Source organism: Pseudopipra pipra, chromosome 2, assembly GCF_036250125.1.
Source record: "Pseudopipra pipra isolate bDixPip1 chromosome 2, bDixPip1.hap1, whole genome shotgun sequence".
Taxonomy (NCBI): domain Eukaryota; kingdom Metazoa; phylum Chordata; class Aves; order Passeriformes; family Pipridae; genus Pseudopipra; species Pseudopipra pipra.
Window position 1 is genome coordinate 20884351 of NC_087550.1, and position 19912 is coordinate 20904262.

Genomic DNA, 19912 nt, shown 5'->3' on the forward strand with positions numbered 1-19912 from the left:
TTTATGCTATCCTGTTACAGAGGTTCTCCATCAGCACTGTTTCAAGCTTTCATATATCTCCATTACTCAAGTTTTTGATGTTTCCAGAAGGTCCCAAAGGCATATATTCTTTTTTAACATTATGTCTTCTGTCAGGATGAGTTCTTGAAATTATTTCTTTTTTCAGTCCCTAAGGAACCACACCGTGTTCCTTCCAAACCCCGAACATCACCAAGCTCAGAGATGTCACAAACAAAACCTGGTAAGTACATTGTTTCTTTATATTTTCATACTGATATGTGTGTCTTATGAAATCTACTGTGATCAGTGGAGCTTCATATTTATATGTATCCCTTGCACATATATTCCTTGTGTGATAAAATTGTGGAATTTGTAAGCAACCTGGTAAGTTTAAAATCTCTGTCTACAGTTCTTTGCTACATTTTAAGTCACTGCAACAGTGAGCATTTTCTGTACAATTCTCAGTGAAAATAGGTCTTTTCTGTGTGAATTTGCTTGTTTTGGTGAAGCGAAGATGAAAAGGAGGGGTATCATTTTATTTAGTTAAGGATGGAGAAAGTAAGTTATGAAACTCACACTAGCTGTTGCATGAGGTATTGTAGAGGGTTGACCCCAGCAACTAAGCACACACCAGCCACTTTCTCATTCCACCCCACAGTGGTCTGGGGGAGAGAATTAGAGGAGCAGAAGGGAGAAAAAAAAATTGTAGCTCAACATAGAGTTTAACAAGTGAAGGATAAAGGAGGGGGGGAACCAAGTGGTACCACCGACCACATCCCACTAGGAGACCTGTGCCAATCTGGGAGCAATGAGTCCTTTAGGAAAGTTTTGTTGCTAAGCATAACATTATACGAGGAGGAATATCCCTTTGGTTAATTTGGTTCAGCAGTCCTGGATGTGTTCCCCCCTGGCATCTTGCCCACCCCCAACCTACTTACTTGGGAGCAGAGTTAAAAACAGAGAACTCCTTGATGCTGGAACAAGCCATAATCAGCAATAGCTAAAACACTGGTATGTTAGCAACACTTTCTTAGTCACAAATTTAAAACAGAGTACCACAGGGGCTGCTATGAAGAAAATACTGTGTCCCACCCAGACCCAGTACGGGTACCCAAAGTAAATGCAGTATTAGGTGGTATTGCTGAAAAAAATGGGCAGAGAGATGATAACTCGGGTTCCTTTTTCCCCCAGTAAGTCTGCAGCTATTGTTTGAAACAAAACCCTCTTGAAATAAGTCAGGAAAGTGTACAAAGATGAAGGTGAAAAACCACTCACAGTCTCTTTGTGGCTTTTACAAAAGCTTCAGATTTATATTTGGGATCTGTTCTGTATTAGAGTTATTACCTTGAACTGGAGGTAATTCTGAGCAGCATAATACTCTGAAGTGTTGAATTTCAGGGACAAGTGACCATCTGTCATCAGCTGTAGCAGGGATGGTATGATCATTGTGGAGACAGTGATTGTAATATTTTGATTGTTCCTGGTAATACTTGTTTTTGTTGTTTTATTTTGCTATACAGTTCTGGAACCAATTAAGTTTAGAACTGAGAAACCAAAGTCAACAACAGGTAATGATGCTTTCTTGTTTGAGTAGTCATATTTTCTTTCTTCTTCAGCACAAATCATTAAGAGTAGACCTACAAAAATTTGTCACCTTTCTTTTCATGTTCCTTAATAATTTAATAGTCAAGGTTCTCTTTTACTTTTTTTATTTTCTGCACAACAATTGAGGGAATCCCTCGTTCCTTTCAAGTTGTTATACACAGAACATAGGGCAATTTTCTTCAATATTTAATGATAAGAGGCAGAAGGTAGATCAGAACAGGACCCTAACTTATATGTCCTCAGTCATACTGTAGAGGAGGCATGGTTTCTATTGGTCATATGATTGGGGTAGAGCAGATTTGCAGAGCTGCAAGCTGTAAGCTTGCTTTCTCTGCTTCCCTTCCTCTCTAGTTTATGAAATGAAATTCAGTCCATCATAGAGCACTGAAAAATGATTCCATTCCACTCAAACCTCAATTTCACTGTCAGAAAACAATTACTTCAGTGATCTTGGGTCACGCGGTTGCTTGAGGCAGATCCGTTTGACTAAGGATTTTTTTGTCACTTGAATCTGGTACTGTGCATCATTCCAGGACAACCTCCATTACAGAGCAGTGGTGTCTTTTGTATTTGAAGCCACTTATTCTGTTTTCTTCTTCTTCTATTTTTTTAAATCCTCTTCTTAAATGGAACCAGTAATTCTATCACATGCTTAGTTGTTGTTTTGTCACAGAAGATTTTTTCTTTTCACTATAATTTGATTTTGTTAAAAAAAACTCCCTTTTGAATCACTTCCATAAAAATACCTTTGGTTCAAATCTTTGTTCTGTTTTTATTGACTGTTGTGGGTGGTAGTTGACACTGATACCTTGGAAAACTTTAGTAATGTTTAACCCAGTTTCTTTCTTTCAGCTCCTAAAGATACACGTCCAGGGCCTTCCAAACCTAAAACTTCACCCAGTCCACGTGTTCCTCCAACCAGAGCAAGTAAGCTTATCAATATTTTGCCCTTTAGTGCATGAAAGTTTCATCAGTTTGAGAATTTTCAAAATTGAGGAGTTCCACTGTCATAATCAAATTTTGCTATATAGCTGTCATGGAACAAGATAATCAGCTATATATTTATACATGCCAATAACATAAAATGATAGAGATGTGTGGGTTAACACTCACCTTGAACCCTTGCACACAGAAAAATTTACATCTTAATTTCCATAGAGTGTGAGAGAAGTATACGTATTTTTCAGTTACTCAATTACAAGTGTAAAATTACAGCACTTTCCTGCTCCCAAAACTTTGGAAATAGTTCTGTCTGTTTGAAAATTACTGGTAAGTTTCCATATTTCTTCTGCTTTGGCTGCTTTGCTGTAGAATTTTTTTAATGCAAAGTTGATTTAAATGAGCAGTAGATTTTTGGAATATGAAACACTTGAGAAGCACAATTAGAGGAAGTGTTAGAACTACAGCAGTTTACTCTGCAGAAAGTTCTATTCAAAACTGCTGAGAAGAGTGAAGAGTGAATCTGACACTGCACTTAAGAAGTCACTTTAGTCTTTGCACAGACATAATATTCATTGCATTGACAGGAGATCTCTTTGTGATTATTTTCAAATGACAGAAGTAATTTCTAAAAAATTTCTTAGTAGAAAATTAATCTCCTGTCAGGAGTAATCTAGAGACATATGATGAATTACCAGCCTCAAGAACATATTCAAAACTTTGCACATCTTCACAGGTCCAAGAATTACCATCCTCAATAACATATTCAAAACTTTTCTCTGCTTCACAGGTCCAAAGGAAAGTCGACGAGTCCCTTCCAAGCCCAGGGCATCACCAGGTCCAGATGTACCACACACAAGACCTGGTAAATACATTGTTGTTTTGTTGTGCTTGAATATTCAGTGTTTCTTTTAAGTTGTCCTTCCTCAATGAGTCAAATGTTGATTAACATCTCTTCATATTACAAATACATTTTCTAATGATTATTATATAGGTGTTTAAAGGAAGATAGAGCTGATTTCTCTTTTTAAAGTCTGATTTTTGATGAATTATCTATGCTTTTCAGCCACATGACAGCTATCACTGATGAATAATCTGTATAGCAGGGTAGACAACATACAAACATTATAAGAAGTTGGAAGAAGTTGCATCTCTTTTGTGCCTGTCAAAAGGTGCTTAGAGAAAACGATGTATGGTTCATGTTTGATTCTAAAAATAGCTGTAACTCAAACCACTCATACGATTGTGTGACCTGGTAATAGAATTTGACCCTTAAAATATACTTAATAGGGATTTACGTACCCATGAACTGCCAAATGTCTGTAACACATAATGATTCTGAAAGTATCAGTTGAACATTATTTTAAGTGAATGTATATTCACTAATTTCATAAATAAATAATTTATTGGGAAAAAATATGTGTTCCAAATTGAAAATAAATCAGTCATGTAAAAGGGAGTATTTTTACCCTTTTGCTTATATGTACTCTTAATGCTGTGTATCATGTTTTTTATGAAGTTTTGGCACCTAGTACATTTACAGTTGAACAAAAAAAGACAACAACAGGTAAATTTGTTAGCTTGAGCTGGTCATGGTTATTTCTTCCCTGCTCCTTGGACCAATGCTTACATATCATTAGTCTGGTTTTCACATTATCTGTTTGTGGTTTTGATTTGTTTTCTTTTGTACTTATTGAACTTTACTCTGTTCCAGGTATTGAAAGATTTCTAGCTGTTTTGTTGTCTTCACAGAAAATTGCTTTCCCTGTCACACATATTGTGTGATGCTTTGACGCTTGTAGGAGTCAAACATGCCATGGGTATTGCAGTTATGAGCTTTGAAATACAGGTGGAAACATGTCCACTGTAGTTGTCTGTGTTCTTTCAGTTTTTGTTGCTTGACACCAGATTTTGCTTACTTGATCAATTTTGCACCAGTGTTTTCATTCATGACTTTCTTTTCTCTTTAAATTCCTGTATGCATCTGACACTTGATTTTTCAGTCTCTTATGCAGGGATTGTTTTTGTTAGCAAGCATGACACATGCAGTGCCTGTGAAATAAACCTATCTAATTTCTGAAAAGTATAAATCCCTAAAACAGATCTTTCTTTCCAGCTTCTAAAGAACCACAATATATTCCCTTTAAACCTAAAGCAACTCCCATCCCAGATGCTCCGCACAGGAAGCCTGGTAAATTATCTGGTCTTTTGCCAAGGTTGATAACTGAGCAACTGCTTTGAGGGTGGGTGGTGGGTGAGTTGTCATCAGCGCATTTGCTGTTATCTAGGTATCATTCTAGCTTAAGAAACCTCTTCAGTGCTGCAATTAAGTCCTACCTACTGATGGCAACTTCAGCAGTTCAAGTTTTTTTTCATCTTATGCAGATATTACCAGAAGAAATAGTAGTGGCATGTATGCCTTAATCAAGGATTACAAGTTATCCACAGCTTGCATCTGAGCAATATACTTCAGTAGTTTGCACCATGTTTTTGAAGCTCTTATGAGAGAAACCTCTTAATGTTGTTGCATTACTTTTTCTTTATATACACGTTTCTGTCCAGATTAGACTGAGGATACCCTTCAGTTATATTTTGATTATGTGACTCCCCATCAATACATCTGACTGATCTGTGATAACCAGTGATTTCACTGAAGGGTTGTTACTATTGTTTCGTAACCATAAATTTCCGAGGGTAATGCCCATTGCTGTTCCCTTTCCTGGTGTATACAGTATAGTGCTGAAAGATTTTTTTTAGGGAGGTGGGAGGGAAAGGGAGATTATCTTCATTATTCAGATAATTTATTGACATTTTTTCCAACAGAAATCTTTCCAACTTTTGGTGAACCAGACACTACTATGATTCCTCGTATTCCTGAAAGAACAAAGGCAACATTGGGTAATCGTGTATTTCATAAATAATTATTCTATTTTTCATTCTTTTTAGAGCAGATCATCTTAGAGAGAACTCATTACATTTTATTAAAAACTAATAATGAAATTTTGCTCTGCTTCTAGATATTTACTTACTCTTTAGTCGTGATAAGGGTAATAGTGCATGAGCCCATTTACTTTCAAAGGATTTTTCCTCGTCTTCTAGCCCTTCTACTCAGGATGATGCAATTCCTCCACGTTATCTATTTTCCAGTACAAGGGGACTTTATTTAAGGAGAGGTAGCAATTCTTGTAACTTCTTCTGAAGTATGGATAATGTCATTCTAAAATACTCTTCTTCTTCACTCCTGTTGTTGTTTAACAGCAGCCAGCAACTAAGCCCCCACCAGCCACCTGCTCACTTCCCCGCCAGCAGGATCAGGGAGAGAATTGGAAGGATAAAAGCTAGAAAACTCGTGGATTGAGATAAAGACAGTTTAATAGGTGAAGCAAAAGCCACACACACAAGCAAAGAAAAACAAAGAATTAATTCCCTGCTTACCACTCTTACCTGCTTCAGCCATCTCCAGGAGAGCAGGGCCCCATCACACGTAAGAGCTACTTGGGAAGACAAACACCATCATTCCAAACTTCCCCTTACTCCTTCATCCCCCCAGCTTTATATACTAAGCATGATGTCATATGGCCCGGAATATCAAGAACTGTTTGGATGATACTCTGAGGCACATGGTGTGACTCTCGGGGATGGTCCTGTGCCGGGCTAAGGGTTGGACTCAATGATCCTTGTGGGTGCCTTCCAACTCTCCTTATTCTGTGATTCTGTGATCCCCTTGGTCAGTTTGGGTCACCTGTCCCTTCTGTGTCTCCTCCTAACCCCCATGCACCCCCAGTCTCCTCGCCAGCGTGGCAGTACAGAGAGCAGAAAAAGCCTTGGCTCTGTGCAAGCACTGCTCAACAGCAACAAAAACATCTCTATATTATCAACCCTATGTTCAGCACAAATCCAAAACACCTCCCTGTACCAGCTACTGTGAAGAAAGTTAACTTTTCCAGCTGAAACCAACACAACTCTTTATGGTATAATTTTACAGAAAAAAATTATAAGGTATCAAGTATAGCATAAAGTATACAGACCAACTAGGTGACCTTCTAAATCTAATATTAATCTAATTCTTAAAACCATCCACTCTGCTGACTTCTAGTCACCCACGTTGGGGAAACTTGCTTAAATACATGAAACATTGGCTGACTATTGTTTCTTCTTAACTGAATTTCAGATGTGGACCAATTAAGGGTCACTGAATCCAAGCAGTATTGGGCAGTGCAAGTTTTGCTTGAGCAATCTTTCCTAACAATCAGTTCTCTGTCCCCAGTTTCAGGCACATATTGACCCTACTTTTCTGAAAATGAAATGGTACCATTAATGAAATAGCAATAGCTATTTATTGGCTTAAAACTATGGGTTTTTTTCTTTTTTGCGGAGGGGGAAATCAGAAATGCTTTTCGTCATGTCTCTAGTTTAATATATATTCCCTGTGTGCATTGACACCTAGGTTAGTATTCAACCAATATCTCTTTATACAGCTTTATGAAGTAAGTGTCCTGTTGAACACATCTGGGGCTACCTGATGCAATATTTGTATGCAGAAAATTGATTCTTCAGAACAAGGGGAATGAAGAATGCACAGGCTAAGGCATTTGGGACCTCTTGTGTTGGTGTGGACCACAAACTAGCAAGAGCTAAGATAACCTCTTTCAGTAAATGATTCTTACCTTTTTCTTTACAAGAATTTTAAACTGAAGAGTGTGAAGACAACAACATTGAATCATTCCCATATAAGAGAAAAAAAGTTAATTTATAAATCAAGTTTGATACAAAGTCCCCACTGAAAAATAGAGCCTGTCCTTAGATACCCATGTATGGCAGATGAGGAAGATGTAGAGTACTACTGTCTGGTTTTGTCCCATTACTTTACAGTGTGATGTTCATGACTATATTCTTCACTACTTGATGCAAAGCTAGAAATTTGTATATATATTTTTCTAGAAGTGTGTTTGTGTAAGTGACCATTTAACTTGTTTTCCTTTCTTTGTAGGAATTCCAACTGATTGATTTTCAGCTTTACCCTTGCATAATTTGCCTTATTACAGATCAGATTGTACTTATGATCCTTGTGTGCTATGAAAGCAGTGCGTTTTTTCAATTATTGTTCTGGGTGCTGTTTGTTTTTATTCCAGCTCCAACTGAAAAACAGTTCATTTATACCAGACCAAAAACAACTGAAAAAGCAAGAGTGCCACACACCAAACCTGGTAATGGAGTCATTCTTTTAATTTTATCTGCTTGTGTTTAATCATTCTTTCCCTTAGCCTCAGGTTTTGTGCTTCTTAATAGAATTATTCATAGCCAGTTTTTTGCTGAAGCAGATGCATTACACTTAAGACAATCAAACCAAAATATGTCAAAATTACACTAAAAATAATAGTAAGATATGTAATATAAAATAAAAAATGTTTTCCCTCCTTTCTAATACACATAGCAAATGATGACTAAAATGTAGTAATGTGGGTATTGACAAATTTCAGTGGCTAGATAGACTGAGTTCTCTTTGATTGCTTCCTGGAAATCAGGGATGCTTCTCTGTGAGCACTTTTTTTTTCTTTTCATAAAATGCAACAGAATTCCTTTGTAATGTGCTTGTACAGTTAGCAACTTACATTGTACTCTATACCGGAACAAAATTAGCTTTAAAAATAGTTACAAGGGGCTGTGTGGCTTCCCATTTTTGTTATTAAGGGAATGTATAGCAGAAGTTAATAGAAAGATAACTATATCTGTCAGCAGTTGATTTTCAAGATGTTCTGTTACTCCTTAGTTTGGGGCATTTTGCAAGTTTTAGAAATAGTGCAAGTGCTATTTGTTTCTATTACAGATAAATATTCTAAGATTCTTCACATTCTCTCTTTAACAGCAATACATCAGACAACTCCACAACCAATTATTACAAAATCTTCTACTACCACTGGGCATTCAAAGGCAACAATGGGTAAATAAGTTTTCTTAAAGTTAAGATGGAGGTATTTCCAATTTTTCAATTGAGAAATTTCTAGAGAACACAGATGGGTATTTATATAACACCATTTCACTATCCTTCATTCTGCTACCACATGCATGTACCTTAGTATAGAGGATTCTCATTTCTACTTTAGACGTAAAGCAAAAATAGCCTACAGCTTATGTCTGGTCAGAAATCTGTATTTGTCAGATCTCCAACCAAATTTAATGTCAAATTTTTCTTTTAGACCAAGAATTTTAGCCACTAACTCAACTTATTCTACAGCACACTGCTGAGACTTTTCTGTGTTTTGGATAGTCATTTTATTTCAGGTTCCAGAAAGCCATGGAATTGTTATTGTCTTTTTTTCAGGCATTTGAGGCATGCATTTTCTGTGGGCTAAATATGGCATTGGATCATGACTCCTGAAGAACACAATAATAGTCTTTTTCCTTTTCTTTCAGCTCCAAAAGAAACACTGCTCATTCCTTCCAAACCCAAAACATCTGTCTGGCCAGAAGTACCACAAACTAAACCTGGTAATTTACAGTTTGTAACTTTAGAAGTGTTATTGTGGCACTGCCTTAGTTACATTTTCGGCTGTCACTGAGTACTGCAGTCATGGGACACGCATAATAAGTAGACAGAAATTGGTATCATAGTTCAGCTGAGAGTATGCTAATAAATTATATGAAACTGAGTGCCCAAGAATTGCATCCATTTCCACGGAGAGCAGCTGGACAGGTTTAGTAGCCATTAAAAATATGAGGAATTCAATTAATTTTAATAAAAATATTTTTCTGTGGTCACATTCACAAAGTTCTTTTCTTTTGGGTGATTTTATTAGCCTAAATATGTTTGATTCAATTTCTCAATTACTTTTGAAACTCAGGTTACAGAATCTCAGTCCAAGATAGTAGATGCTGAGAGTATAAGTGTCTTCAGCACAGTGACTTCTTTCAGTAACTTCAGTACATTCAGGGATGCACAGTTACAACGAAGGACGGTGATACTTCAGCTTTACCTAGGTGTGAACTATTTCAATAAAAATTGCCAAGTAGGAAGGTTACATGAGAAAAATATAGTTAGAGGAGGAGTAACAACACGGTTATAAGAAAGAGCAGCTCCTAATCTTTCTTCCTCTCTGGTCCAACAACAGAACTGATAATATTTTAATTTAAGGCAAATCACTCAATGAATAGTTTTATAATTTCATGCACACTTTTTCACCTTAGACTGGTACTTTTTTTCATAGCCAAAAAAGAATTTAAGCAGACACTCTGTTAATTCAAGAACTATATATACAGTGTATATGCTATACGTACATATATATTACTATGAACATCAAACTGAACAGTTTATGAAAAACATTTCTGTTCTAAATGCCTTATTTTGAAAGACTGTTAAGTAACCAGTTAGATTCCAAGTCTCGGTCGAATAAGAGCTATTTCCAATCATGTCATAGTTAACAAGTGCCATCTTTTGGTACCACTACAAAGTTAGTTTTAGGGAAAGAATTTTAGAAAACAGAATTTAGAGGTTTATTCTTTTAAGAATGGGTCATTATAATTGTGTATGTGCAAAACAAACTACTGTTAGGAAAAACAGTAAACAAATTTTTTTGTTAAGTACAAATGTCACTATTCAGCCACTGCTCTTTATGCTAGTAAGTAGGTTATTTTTCAGCTTCCATATTTTAACCTTATTTCTGAAAGATAAAGAGGCATGTAGTGTGTGTCTCTGCCTGCCAGTCTGTCCTCTTCATTCAGTAATTTAGATATCTTTCAATAAATTCAATCAAGTTTGAATGAGGTCTGAAAGATAAATATGTTACTACGAGCTTTTAGGAATGTTTTATGGAAGAGTAAGTTAATATACTAAGTATGAAAAAGACCAAAGACTGTCAGAACTCTACCTTTAGGGCATTTGTTCTGAAGCTAGTGGGGGCCCAGAACAATCATTGCACTGTCTGGCTGTCAGCATGAAAATACATCCAGACTAATCAGAACATGTTTCTGTCTCATATCTGTTAAAATTGTCTTAGCAGATGTGTAGATAGGTTTTTAGGAAATAATGGAGACAGATCCTTTGTGAAATCCACCTTCTTTAATTTCCCTTCTCACAGAACAATGGTTTATTTTTTATAGCTCCAAAGACAACACACCTGGGATCAATTAACCTTGTTACAGTTCATGTTGTTGATGGGTCCAAAATACCTTTGGGTAATGAGAATATTATGTCAGTTTATTTTTCCTAAAACTTTACTTTCTCTGCTTTTGCTATATAGTTAAACTTACACTTTAATCAACAGAAATACCTCAATATGTCTTTATGTCATGTTCATTTGTTAGTTACATTCCAGTGCATGTACAAAGTATTTCTGGTTTTAATTTTCCAGGCACTTTTCTTCTTCATGAAATCTTTTCTAGAAATAAGTACCTCATGTACAAGGCTGAGGAGTCATGTAAAAAGGCATTGCCTGATCATCTTTTCTGATTTTGTCTGACTTACTAATGAAATATATCTTCCAGTCTTGAAAAATCTTTTTCCTGTATAAAAGCATGATTTTCAGACAGGTTTCTAGTACTGACTCTTGTTTACGATCTGCACAAAGACAATTTGAATTTCCTTTCCACCTGTGGTGTCTTATGTTTAAAAGGAAATAATTTGCACTTGATAAGCAGTAATATCTCCATTTTCAGTTCCCAATGAAACATACCACATTTCACCCAAGCCAAAAATTGCTCAAGCAACTGAAATTCCATGGTTCAATGCAGGTAATTTTTAAGATTCTCTTAAGTTGTTGTATTGAGAGTCTGTAAATCTGAAGTAAAATCAGTACTGTTTAATATTTAACTATAAGTTCATTATTACCTTTAAAACCATTTCAAATACATAACATGAAAATTTATTTTCCCCCTTATCAAACATTTTTGGTGCTTTGAAAATGGGGTTTAATCAGTATTGTGTCAAAGATGATATGAAGCTTTTAAACACTATGAGACAGATGTATAGTGCTGCAAATATAGATGTAACTAACTTCCACTGTTTACCTTATAAAATCTAAATCTGTAAAACGTTTCCCAAATCAAAATGTCAAAACTGAGTAATATGTTCTGTACTGCATAAGTATTTTCTCTGATGCTTCAGAGAGGCTGGATAAGTGTTACGGATAGAATGGTTATTAGATTTGAATATCAAATAGCCAGCTCTATTTATTTAAAAAGCTGACTTACAGAGGTTGATAACTGTGAGAAAGACAACAGTGTCTTATGCTTTCAGCCTTTGATGTGATTCACACAGATACTGTAACAACTACCTTATCAAAATTATTTTGCAAGTGAAAGGCAACAATAAGAAAAGGTTGAAGGCTTCCAATTTCAACCTTGATAATGACGCTGTGCTTCAGCTGTCTTACACAGTGTCTGCATTGAATGCTTCTGGTTGTTTTCTCAGCAATAATTCACTGTTTCATGGTTTTATCTAAGTATTTTGTTTGGGGGTTCCAGTGTGGTGTTTTATTTTGAGGTTTTTTGTTTGTTTGTTTGTTTTTTACAGAACCTAATTAAATGTCTTAAGGCCATGGATACCTTGCAGAGCTAACTCTGTATCCATATACAGTTGGGTAACTGGCTGTAAATATTTTATATCTTTTCCTAAACCTAAACATGAATGTAACTGGTCAGACTGCATGATAGAGTCATCTGACCACTAAAGAAACTAGCATTTTCAACATGCATTTTGGATTGGAACTCATAGAACTCTCATGTGTCCATTTTGCTGTATCACATTGGTGCATGGACCTTTTTTTCTGGCAAATTGCACTGCACTATTGGTGTTCTTTTACACAGCATTTAAGCAGAACCTTATTTCTTTTAGCACCTCATAAAACACGTCTCACTTCTGCAAGACCAAAGCCGTCGGATAAATCACAGACTAGACCTGGTAATAATTGTTTATTCAATCTGGGATGGGAAGGAGATTAATTAATTAATTAATTTCCCCTATTCTCAGTGGAATTTTAAGTGTTGTTGGGAGAAAAAAAGGGTATTTTTTAATCAATTAATAAGTCTACAGGTAAAGCCTCTTCAAATCAGAAACCAGAACTGTGTGTGTCATCACACTAGGTGTTACTTTTTCTTCTCTAGTGTGGAATTGTTGGCATCACATAGAAACCTGTTGGGTGTTCTTCTCATGGAACTTTTTTTTCATCTTTCTCTTTTTTCTTTTTTAACTCTCTCACAGTTTTTAGTAAAACCACACTAGCACCAGCCAGAACAAAAGCACCTGGACTGCCACAGTGGATTGTGCCAACAACAGGTAGACTGCATTTTTGGGGGCTTTTTTTAGCTTATCTGGAAAATACATGAATGTGACTTCCTCAAATCATCTTGAGCCCTGCAAAATATTTCATTGTGTTTTGTTACAGAATTTAATTCCTCAGAGTACCATGTGTATTGCTGCTACTGATCATGTTATGGCATTCCTGAGAGTCATTGTGAAATTATATTGACAGTCTGTGTAAACTTACAGATAGATTATTATGTGGCTACTGTTTACTAATGGTTTCTAGATGTTAGGTCCAAGATAATTACTGGAAAACACTGTTGAAAAGGGTCACCCAGTTGTTTGAGGCTTGGTAGGAAAGTCTTAAACCAGATATCTTGCTAGCTACTATCCAAGCACATGATGTGTTCACACCAGACCAGTTCTTACTCAGACCATGCAGTATTTTGACTGTAGAGTATTCAGGCTTGAATACTTCAGCATCAAAGAATTCCAAATTGATGGATGATAGAGGAGAGTGAGAACTTCAATTTACGTATCCTTACACACAGAGATAACATACATCCCTAACCAGAAAGATTTATTAAAAATATGGGTTTGGTTGGGGGAAAAATCATTTGTCCTTTTTCAATTGTACTTGATTTTTCAATCCAATCAAAATAATGTTGTCAGTGTTAACTCATAAAGAATCTGTAATTTTTTTATTTAATAAAGCATTAATTTATTACATCAATATAAACACTGTTGGTTTTTTAATACAGCCATTGGTTAATTAAATACATAATTTTGGGATTCTTCATCAACAAAGCAAGTTTAAAATAATACATATTATGAATTAATAAATATATATATATATAATGCACATATTTAGAGCAAACTTTTGGCTGTTCACCCACTACTGATACTGCTACTGTCCCATTCCATTGCTTTGTGATAGCTAGATTAGGATAACCTGAATGATATACCATCTCTTCTAAACATTTTTGTCTGTGTAATGTTTCCCTCTAGTATCTTTGGCAATTTAGTACCTGTTGTTTATCACAGAATGACTTCAACTACTTTTTCCCATACATAATTTTGAAAAGCCCACCATGTTTTTAGAAATGGTACAAACTCAGAAGAGATGGTTGTGTATTTAAATTGGATTGAACTTAACCTGTTTAGAACAAGACCCACTCTTCTGTATTACACACTGAGTGAATGCCTTCATTAGATTTATGTGCTCTTTGATCTTTCATAGTCCTTCTGGTCAGTGAATGAGCCCACCACATTCCAGGGCACCAGAGCCAGTTACAGTATTAAATGACCAATGTCAGTAGTTGTGGGTCAGAAAGCTTTGTTCTTTCCTTGTGTTGGAAATCTTCTTACAAATGAGCCTTCTGATGTCTGATGCCTGAAATAGGCAGAATGTACACAGGTCTCCTGGAGTGATCACATTATGAAATTATGCACAAATATACTATTATGTTAGACAGTATATTAAGCTTTTCTCTTCTCCCACGTAGTAGTAAACTTGGCAGGGGTATTTGTAAGTTATAAAAAAACCCAACAAAAATGAATCCATGCTGAGTAAATCAGTAGTCTAAACATAATAGTGAGCATGTAAATTGTTACATGTAGTTTATTGTGCTTAATGCTGGTTTGGGTGCTAAAGCACTGTTTTAAGCAATCCTATTCTAAATGCTCTTCTTGGTGTGCCCACCAGCTGTCATCATTTCCATCTCTTTATGGTAGTGCCCATTGCACTATTATAGAAGAGCTGTAGCTTCATTATGATAGATGATGTCAAAAGTCATCACAAGACTGCTTCTTACTGTGCATGCTATATGTACTCACTGGAAAACACTTTTTTTAGAATTCTTCTGTAAAATGATACTTCCAGTAATATTTTCCATTACCAAGCTACATCAGTCTTTTTTCCTCTAAGTTAAAGAAACATCCTGAAGGTGTTATAATATTTTAAGATATTCTGAGGATTTTGGGATCTGAAGAAGTTAATTTCTTCATTTCTGTGATCAGTTTATCAAAATACTTAACTTTGATCTAACCTGATCAGACTCCTTAATTGGCCTGTAAGGAAAAATATGTTTTCAGGTTTACCTTTAGACGTTTTATCATTTATTCTTTCTCTGAAGAAGAACACATTTACTGAAGAGCTGTGGTTAGTTACTATATTGTTTAAACATCAATTTTAACTTTTAATTCCTTGCTGGACTGACACTGCTATTGAATGTACTCCATTCCTTCTTCCTTCCTGGGCTCATTAGCCTCAGTGCAAAGAGGTTTCACCCCATGGAGAGTCTGCTTGGAAGCTGCAGGGCCCAGATGATAAGCAGAATTTGTTTTTTCCAGCATCAGCACATGGGATTGTGGCTGGTTTCCTGGCAGGCTTTTCAGTCTCCTGGCTAGCTGTAGTGCCAGGTGGTAAACTTGATTGTGGAAAAGAAGCAGAGATTACCTCCTCATGACTAGCATTCCTTTTAGGTTTTTTGCCAAGTTTTAGCCTTTTTCTCTAGAATATAATTTTATTGAGATGTCTTTTCATATTTATCTTTGTGTACGTAACTTAGTATACTGAGTTATTTTTTAATTTATACTTAATCTTTTAAAAACTGCTCCTGATCTATTGAACTTCCTGACAAACGTCAGCAAACAAATTTTAAACAACATTTCCATTTTCCTTATGAAACAGAGAGATACTTGGTTTTGTTTATAATACCCATTATCTTTGTGTTCTATTTTCTTTTTATTTTTTAAACTTTGGGTGTATTGTCAAGTTTTAGAGGAATTCAAGTATAAAGGTATTTTGAGTTTTATTTTATCAAGAGCACTTTTTCCTTTACTTCCCTTAAAATGATCCACTCCTCTGATGGTATTCCTGCTATTAAAGACACAGTGGTTAGTTTAAACGTGTTCCAGACCCCATGAATATTTCCAGTAATTGAGAAATTATCTGTTTCATGACGTTAAAATACTAGTGTAATGTCAAAACCAATTGAGAACCATATTACAAACCTATGAAATCTTTGGTTGAAGTGATTAAATTTTGTTGGAATAGGGTTGGAATTTGATAATTAATGTAATATTGAGGGGTTATTTTTAATATATTAAATTTCACCGGTTTTTCATGACATCATGAGTAAGAGTGAGGGGGTCACCACAAACATGATGAAGTTGCAATGCATCTTCTCACTGTACTAGATATACAGTTTTTATAAAGCAAATACACTTATTTTGTATAGAGAAAGTATATTAATTTAACAATCTGGCTGTACTATAAATACCAGCATGTGAAACAGTTGTTCTGTACCAGGAGTTATGTTGATCTTTTTAATGCCACTTTAGTTTTTTCAAAATGTGTTTATATAACTTTTAAGTAGGACTTTCTCTTATATACAAACTGAATTTTATGTATACTTTGCCTTCTGTACTCCAAATATGGTATATGTTTTGTTCAGAATTGCTCTAACTATTTAATATGGAGGATGACTAAAGATCTTATCATGGGGAGAAGAACTTTGCCCTTTGCAAGAATCAATGGACTTTTTATTCCATATACTGAAAAACTAGAATGTTCTCTGTACACGTCTTTCCACATATCATCTTGGTTAAACTGATCTGTTACCTCTCCATCTCATTAATTCTCTCTTTCCAAATACACTTTTTTAAATTGCAGACTTTCTAGAAACAGATCACTTCCTATATACTTGAATAAGAAAATAATGGATTTCACTCAGTTACCACTAAAAATATAGGTGGGCCATACATGCTGGTTATGCACTCAATGTTAACTAGAGTTTGAATATATACAATATACGAGTATTCCATGACTTGGTGCTGCACTGTAGAGACTTATTCCATTTCCTTTGTTTCACAGGTGATATGTATATACCTGAGGATATTACCGAGCAAGTTGCTGTGGATGTAAAAAAACCTTGGGAATATATTGATACCTGGGAAAAGCCTCTTTCTGGTAAAGTTAATAAAAGTAGAAAATATGGGAAACTGTAAGTGTTATGAAAAATAAAAACACTGCCTTTTCTACACAAAAAGCATCTCCACTAAGAAGAGAAAATAATTCTTAACCACCCTTATCAATACACTTTCTCATGGGTTCAGGATGTTACTAGAAGTGATAAAAATAAGAATATTTTGTGGTCACTATTTGTTCTCTAACATATGCTATATGCTAAAAAATTATCATCGTGATCATATCCTTCTGATCAAACAGCCACAATACTGTAAATACTGATTTTTTCCATACTAATAGTTTCCATATGGCAAAGGAGAATAAAGTAAACGTATAACCAAATTGTACTACTATTTATGAGAAAGTTGTGTTGACTATTAGTATTGTGAGGAAAATTAGAACTTTATGAGGCTTGCATTGGCCCACTACTCCAGCCTGTCAGGGTCCCTCTGGATGGCAACCCTTCCCTCCAGTGTGTAAACTGCACCACCAGCTTTGTGTCAGCCACAGAGTGGCTGAGGGTTCACTCAATCCCATTGTCTATGTCAATAGTAATGAAAAAGTCTCTCCCAAGAGGCTGCACACCCTCCTCTTTCATCAAGAGTGTCTGAGTCAAGGAGATAGATTCCCGGTGCCTAAAGAAGCCCCGAGATTAATTAAGTCCTAACAGTTCACCATCCTTTTGTCCTCACAAGAATCTACACTATCAGAAAATCCCTAAATCCTGTTGCGCGCCCTAGTTTACAAGCTCAGTCTCCATATATTGGTGATTAGATTTGGTAGGGTCGTAGACCGTCACCCAAGTCATTGTGGGAAGTAGTAGTAGGGATTATTGTTTTTCCAGAGTGCAATATAATAGATTCAACTGTGACACATACACCAAATGTGTTGTTTTGGCTTGCATGTGACTGTTGTGGTTGTATTGCTCAGAAAATATGATAGAAACCACTTGGCAAGTCAACACTCGCACATTCTTACCCCATAAATATCACAGACAATCCTATTCCCTAAATACGGGCTGGGGAAAAAGTAATGATGAATACTATCATGTAGTAGTATCTAGGGTATGATGACTTATATATGTAAAAAATTATCTCTTTTCAGTTCTTTAGGCATAAGTTTTTCATATCCATTTGTGGATTAAGAGTGAATGTGAAACCTATAAATGCTGTTTTCAAAACCATTACGTCTTCCTGAATTAGACATAGCACTATTTCCTATCCTGATCTGAGGGATTACGAAAAAAAAGTGTTCTATAAGTGGCTGCAACAGTCCAAAAGGAAAAGGGGACAGAGAAAGATGGAGATATTCCTGTTTGCATATTGTAATATTTCTGAAAACGTCCTCCCAAATGAGTCTTTGGATCTGCTCCCTTCTCTCCCGCAGTCACTCTATTTATAGGGTGAACTAAGGTCTGATACATAGGGCCTGAGGCACTCTGTGTAGCCAGTAATTCAGTATCAGGCAACTTGTGTATTTGTTGACACTGGCAGCATTATAAGAATTTTATTACTCTTGAGGGTTTTCCCCTCTTAGGTACAACAAGTCTTTTGTTACATAAATGTGCTACACATATCTCCTGTTTTTTCTTAAGGAAAGAAGGGCAAAGATGAATAGTGGAAGAAAAATCTTTTCCTTTGCCTTTCCTTTGCACAATAAAACCCCTCATAATTGGTTGGAAAATACAGTAAAATGATTTGTAATTATGAACTAAAGGCTCTCTTTTTAGACCTCTCTGTCAAAGGACCTTACCAGATAAAATTAATAGATACTGGCTAGAACTGCACATTGAAATGACCAAGTTGGGTGCTTCAGAAATTTCTACCACATAACTATCTTTAGACATGTCTGTGCATGAAGGGACAGTGACTTTTTTCATTTTTCACTTGAACAGCATAGGATAAAGTTTTCCTAATGATAATTTCCCTTTCATTACATCTTTTGCTTCAAGCTGAGGGTGACTAGTTCTATTAATTAGAAAGTACAAGAGATCACAAATTTTGTGAGTAGGATACTAAAGATGTTTCCTAGTACGCTGAGGTGGTGTTTATTGTGTGAAAACATATCCTTTTGGATGCCAAAAAATTACTGTTGACAGAAATGAGTAACTACGCAGAAAATGAATCATTGAAACACTTGTAAAAAATTTCAGAGGAGCTACATATTTTCAGAGTAAGCTTGGTTTAAAACTTCATGGCACATACTTCTCAAAGAATTTAAGACTGAAAATAGAATTCACTTCAGCTCCTAACCTCACCTCTCCACTTTTGATACTTAATAAGAAATGAAACATTGTTTGAGAAGTCAGAATATAACTTGTAATGGGTTTCTGATTTTATGGAATTTGAGGTTGAATAATTAATAACACTGTCTTGTAATGTCATTCAGTAACTACATCACCTGGACCTCAGCGCCCTCCTATACCTCCTGCCAAGCCTACACAAATGAGAAGAAAACCTCTGCCTCCAAACACCGTGACTGGTAAACCTGGGATTCCAGGTATCTCAGCCTTTTCAACATAAATATTTTATTGCATGTGAGATAATACTGACTATTAAGGTACAGGAGAATTTTATAGGATAGATTTCTTTAATCTGTGAGATCTATAGAAACTAGTATTTTGGAACACATAGGCCTTTTGTCTTCTGACATGAACTCTATTTTGGGGTTTTTTTTCCTAACCTGCTTATGTCAAAATCATCCCTAATAAGGGAGCTGAAAGCCAAATATCACACTCCAAGTTATCCTTTAAGAAGATCAACCTTATGAGTATTTCATGTCTACTAATAGCATTTGTAGCTACTTAATGTGCGTGTTGGATGGGAGATATTGAATATTATACTTCAATGTATACACCCAACTGGTTATTTGTTAAGAAATTCTGTCACATATATATTTCATATCCATTAACCACTGCAAATAATGAGCTAATAGTCACCCAGAGAACTGACTGTACTGGGAGGTAGAGTGAGCTGAGTTATTTCATGTGCACAGAGTTTAACTTGATTATTGTGCTAAAGTATTACACCTTCTCAGTACCCATTTAAGAGCACACAGAAATTTTCATGTTTCCTATTTTATTTTAATTTTATCCTGAACCTGGTATTCAATATGCACATATATGTTTTTCTGTGGATTCTATATAAGAATCCTTAGTCTAA

General features: G+C 35.6%; 1 protein-coding gene across 39 annotated transcripts in view; it reads left to right on the forward strand.

The window, feature by feature from the left end:
- ABI3BP (ABI family member 3 binding protein) overlaps positions 1 to 19912 on the forward strand; it is a 141849-nt gene that overhangs the window by 93215 nt on the left and 28722 nt on the right. For 24 of the 39 annotated variants that reach the window (XM_064644224.1, XM_064644228.1, XM_064644230.1 and 21 more), the window contains 15 exons: positions 167 to 241; positions 1521 to 1568; positions 2458 to 2532; positions 3335 to 3409; positions 4661 to 4735; positions 5368 to 5442; positions 7677 to 7751; positions 8411 to 8485; positions 8959 to 9033; positions 10642 to 10716; positions 11197 to 11271; positions 12374 to 12439; positions 12740 to 12814; positions 16659 to 16754; positions 19140 to 19250. In XM_064644224.1, coding sequence (XP_064500294.1) covers positions 167 to 241; positions 1521 to 1568; positions 2458 to 2532; positions 3335 to 3409; positions 4661 to 4735; positions 5368 to 5442; positions 7677 to 7751; positions 8411 to 8485; positions 8959 to 9033; positions 10642 to 10716; positions 11197 to 11271; positions 12374 to 12439; positions 12740 to 12814; positions 16659 to 16754; positions 19140 to 19250 — 1146 coding nt within the window. The remainder of the gene's footprint in view (positions 1 to 166; positions 242 to 1520; positions 1569 to 2457; positions 2533 to 3334; positions 3410 to 4660; positions 4736 to 5367; positions 5443 to 7676; positions 7752 to 8410; positions 8486 to 8958; positions 9034 to 10641; positions 10717 to 11196; positions 11272 to 12373; positions 12440 to 12739; positions 12815 to 16658; positions 16755 to 19139; positions 19251 to 19912) is intronic. The other 15 variants (XM_064644229.1, XM_064644235.1, XM_064644243.1 and 12 more) reach the window with 13 other exon arrangements.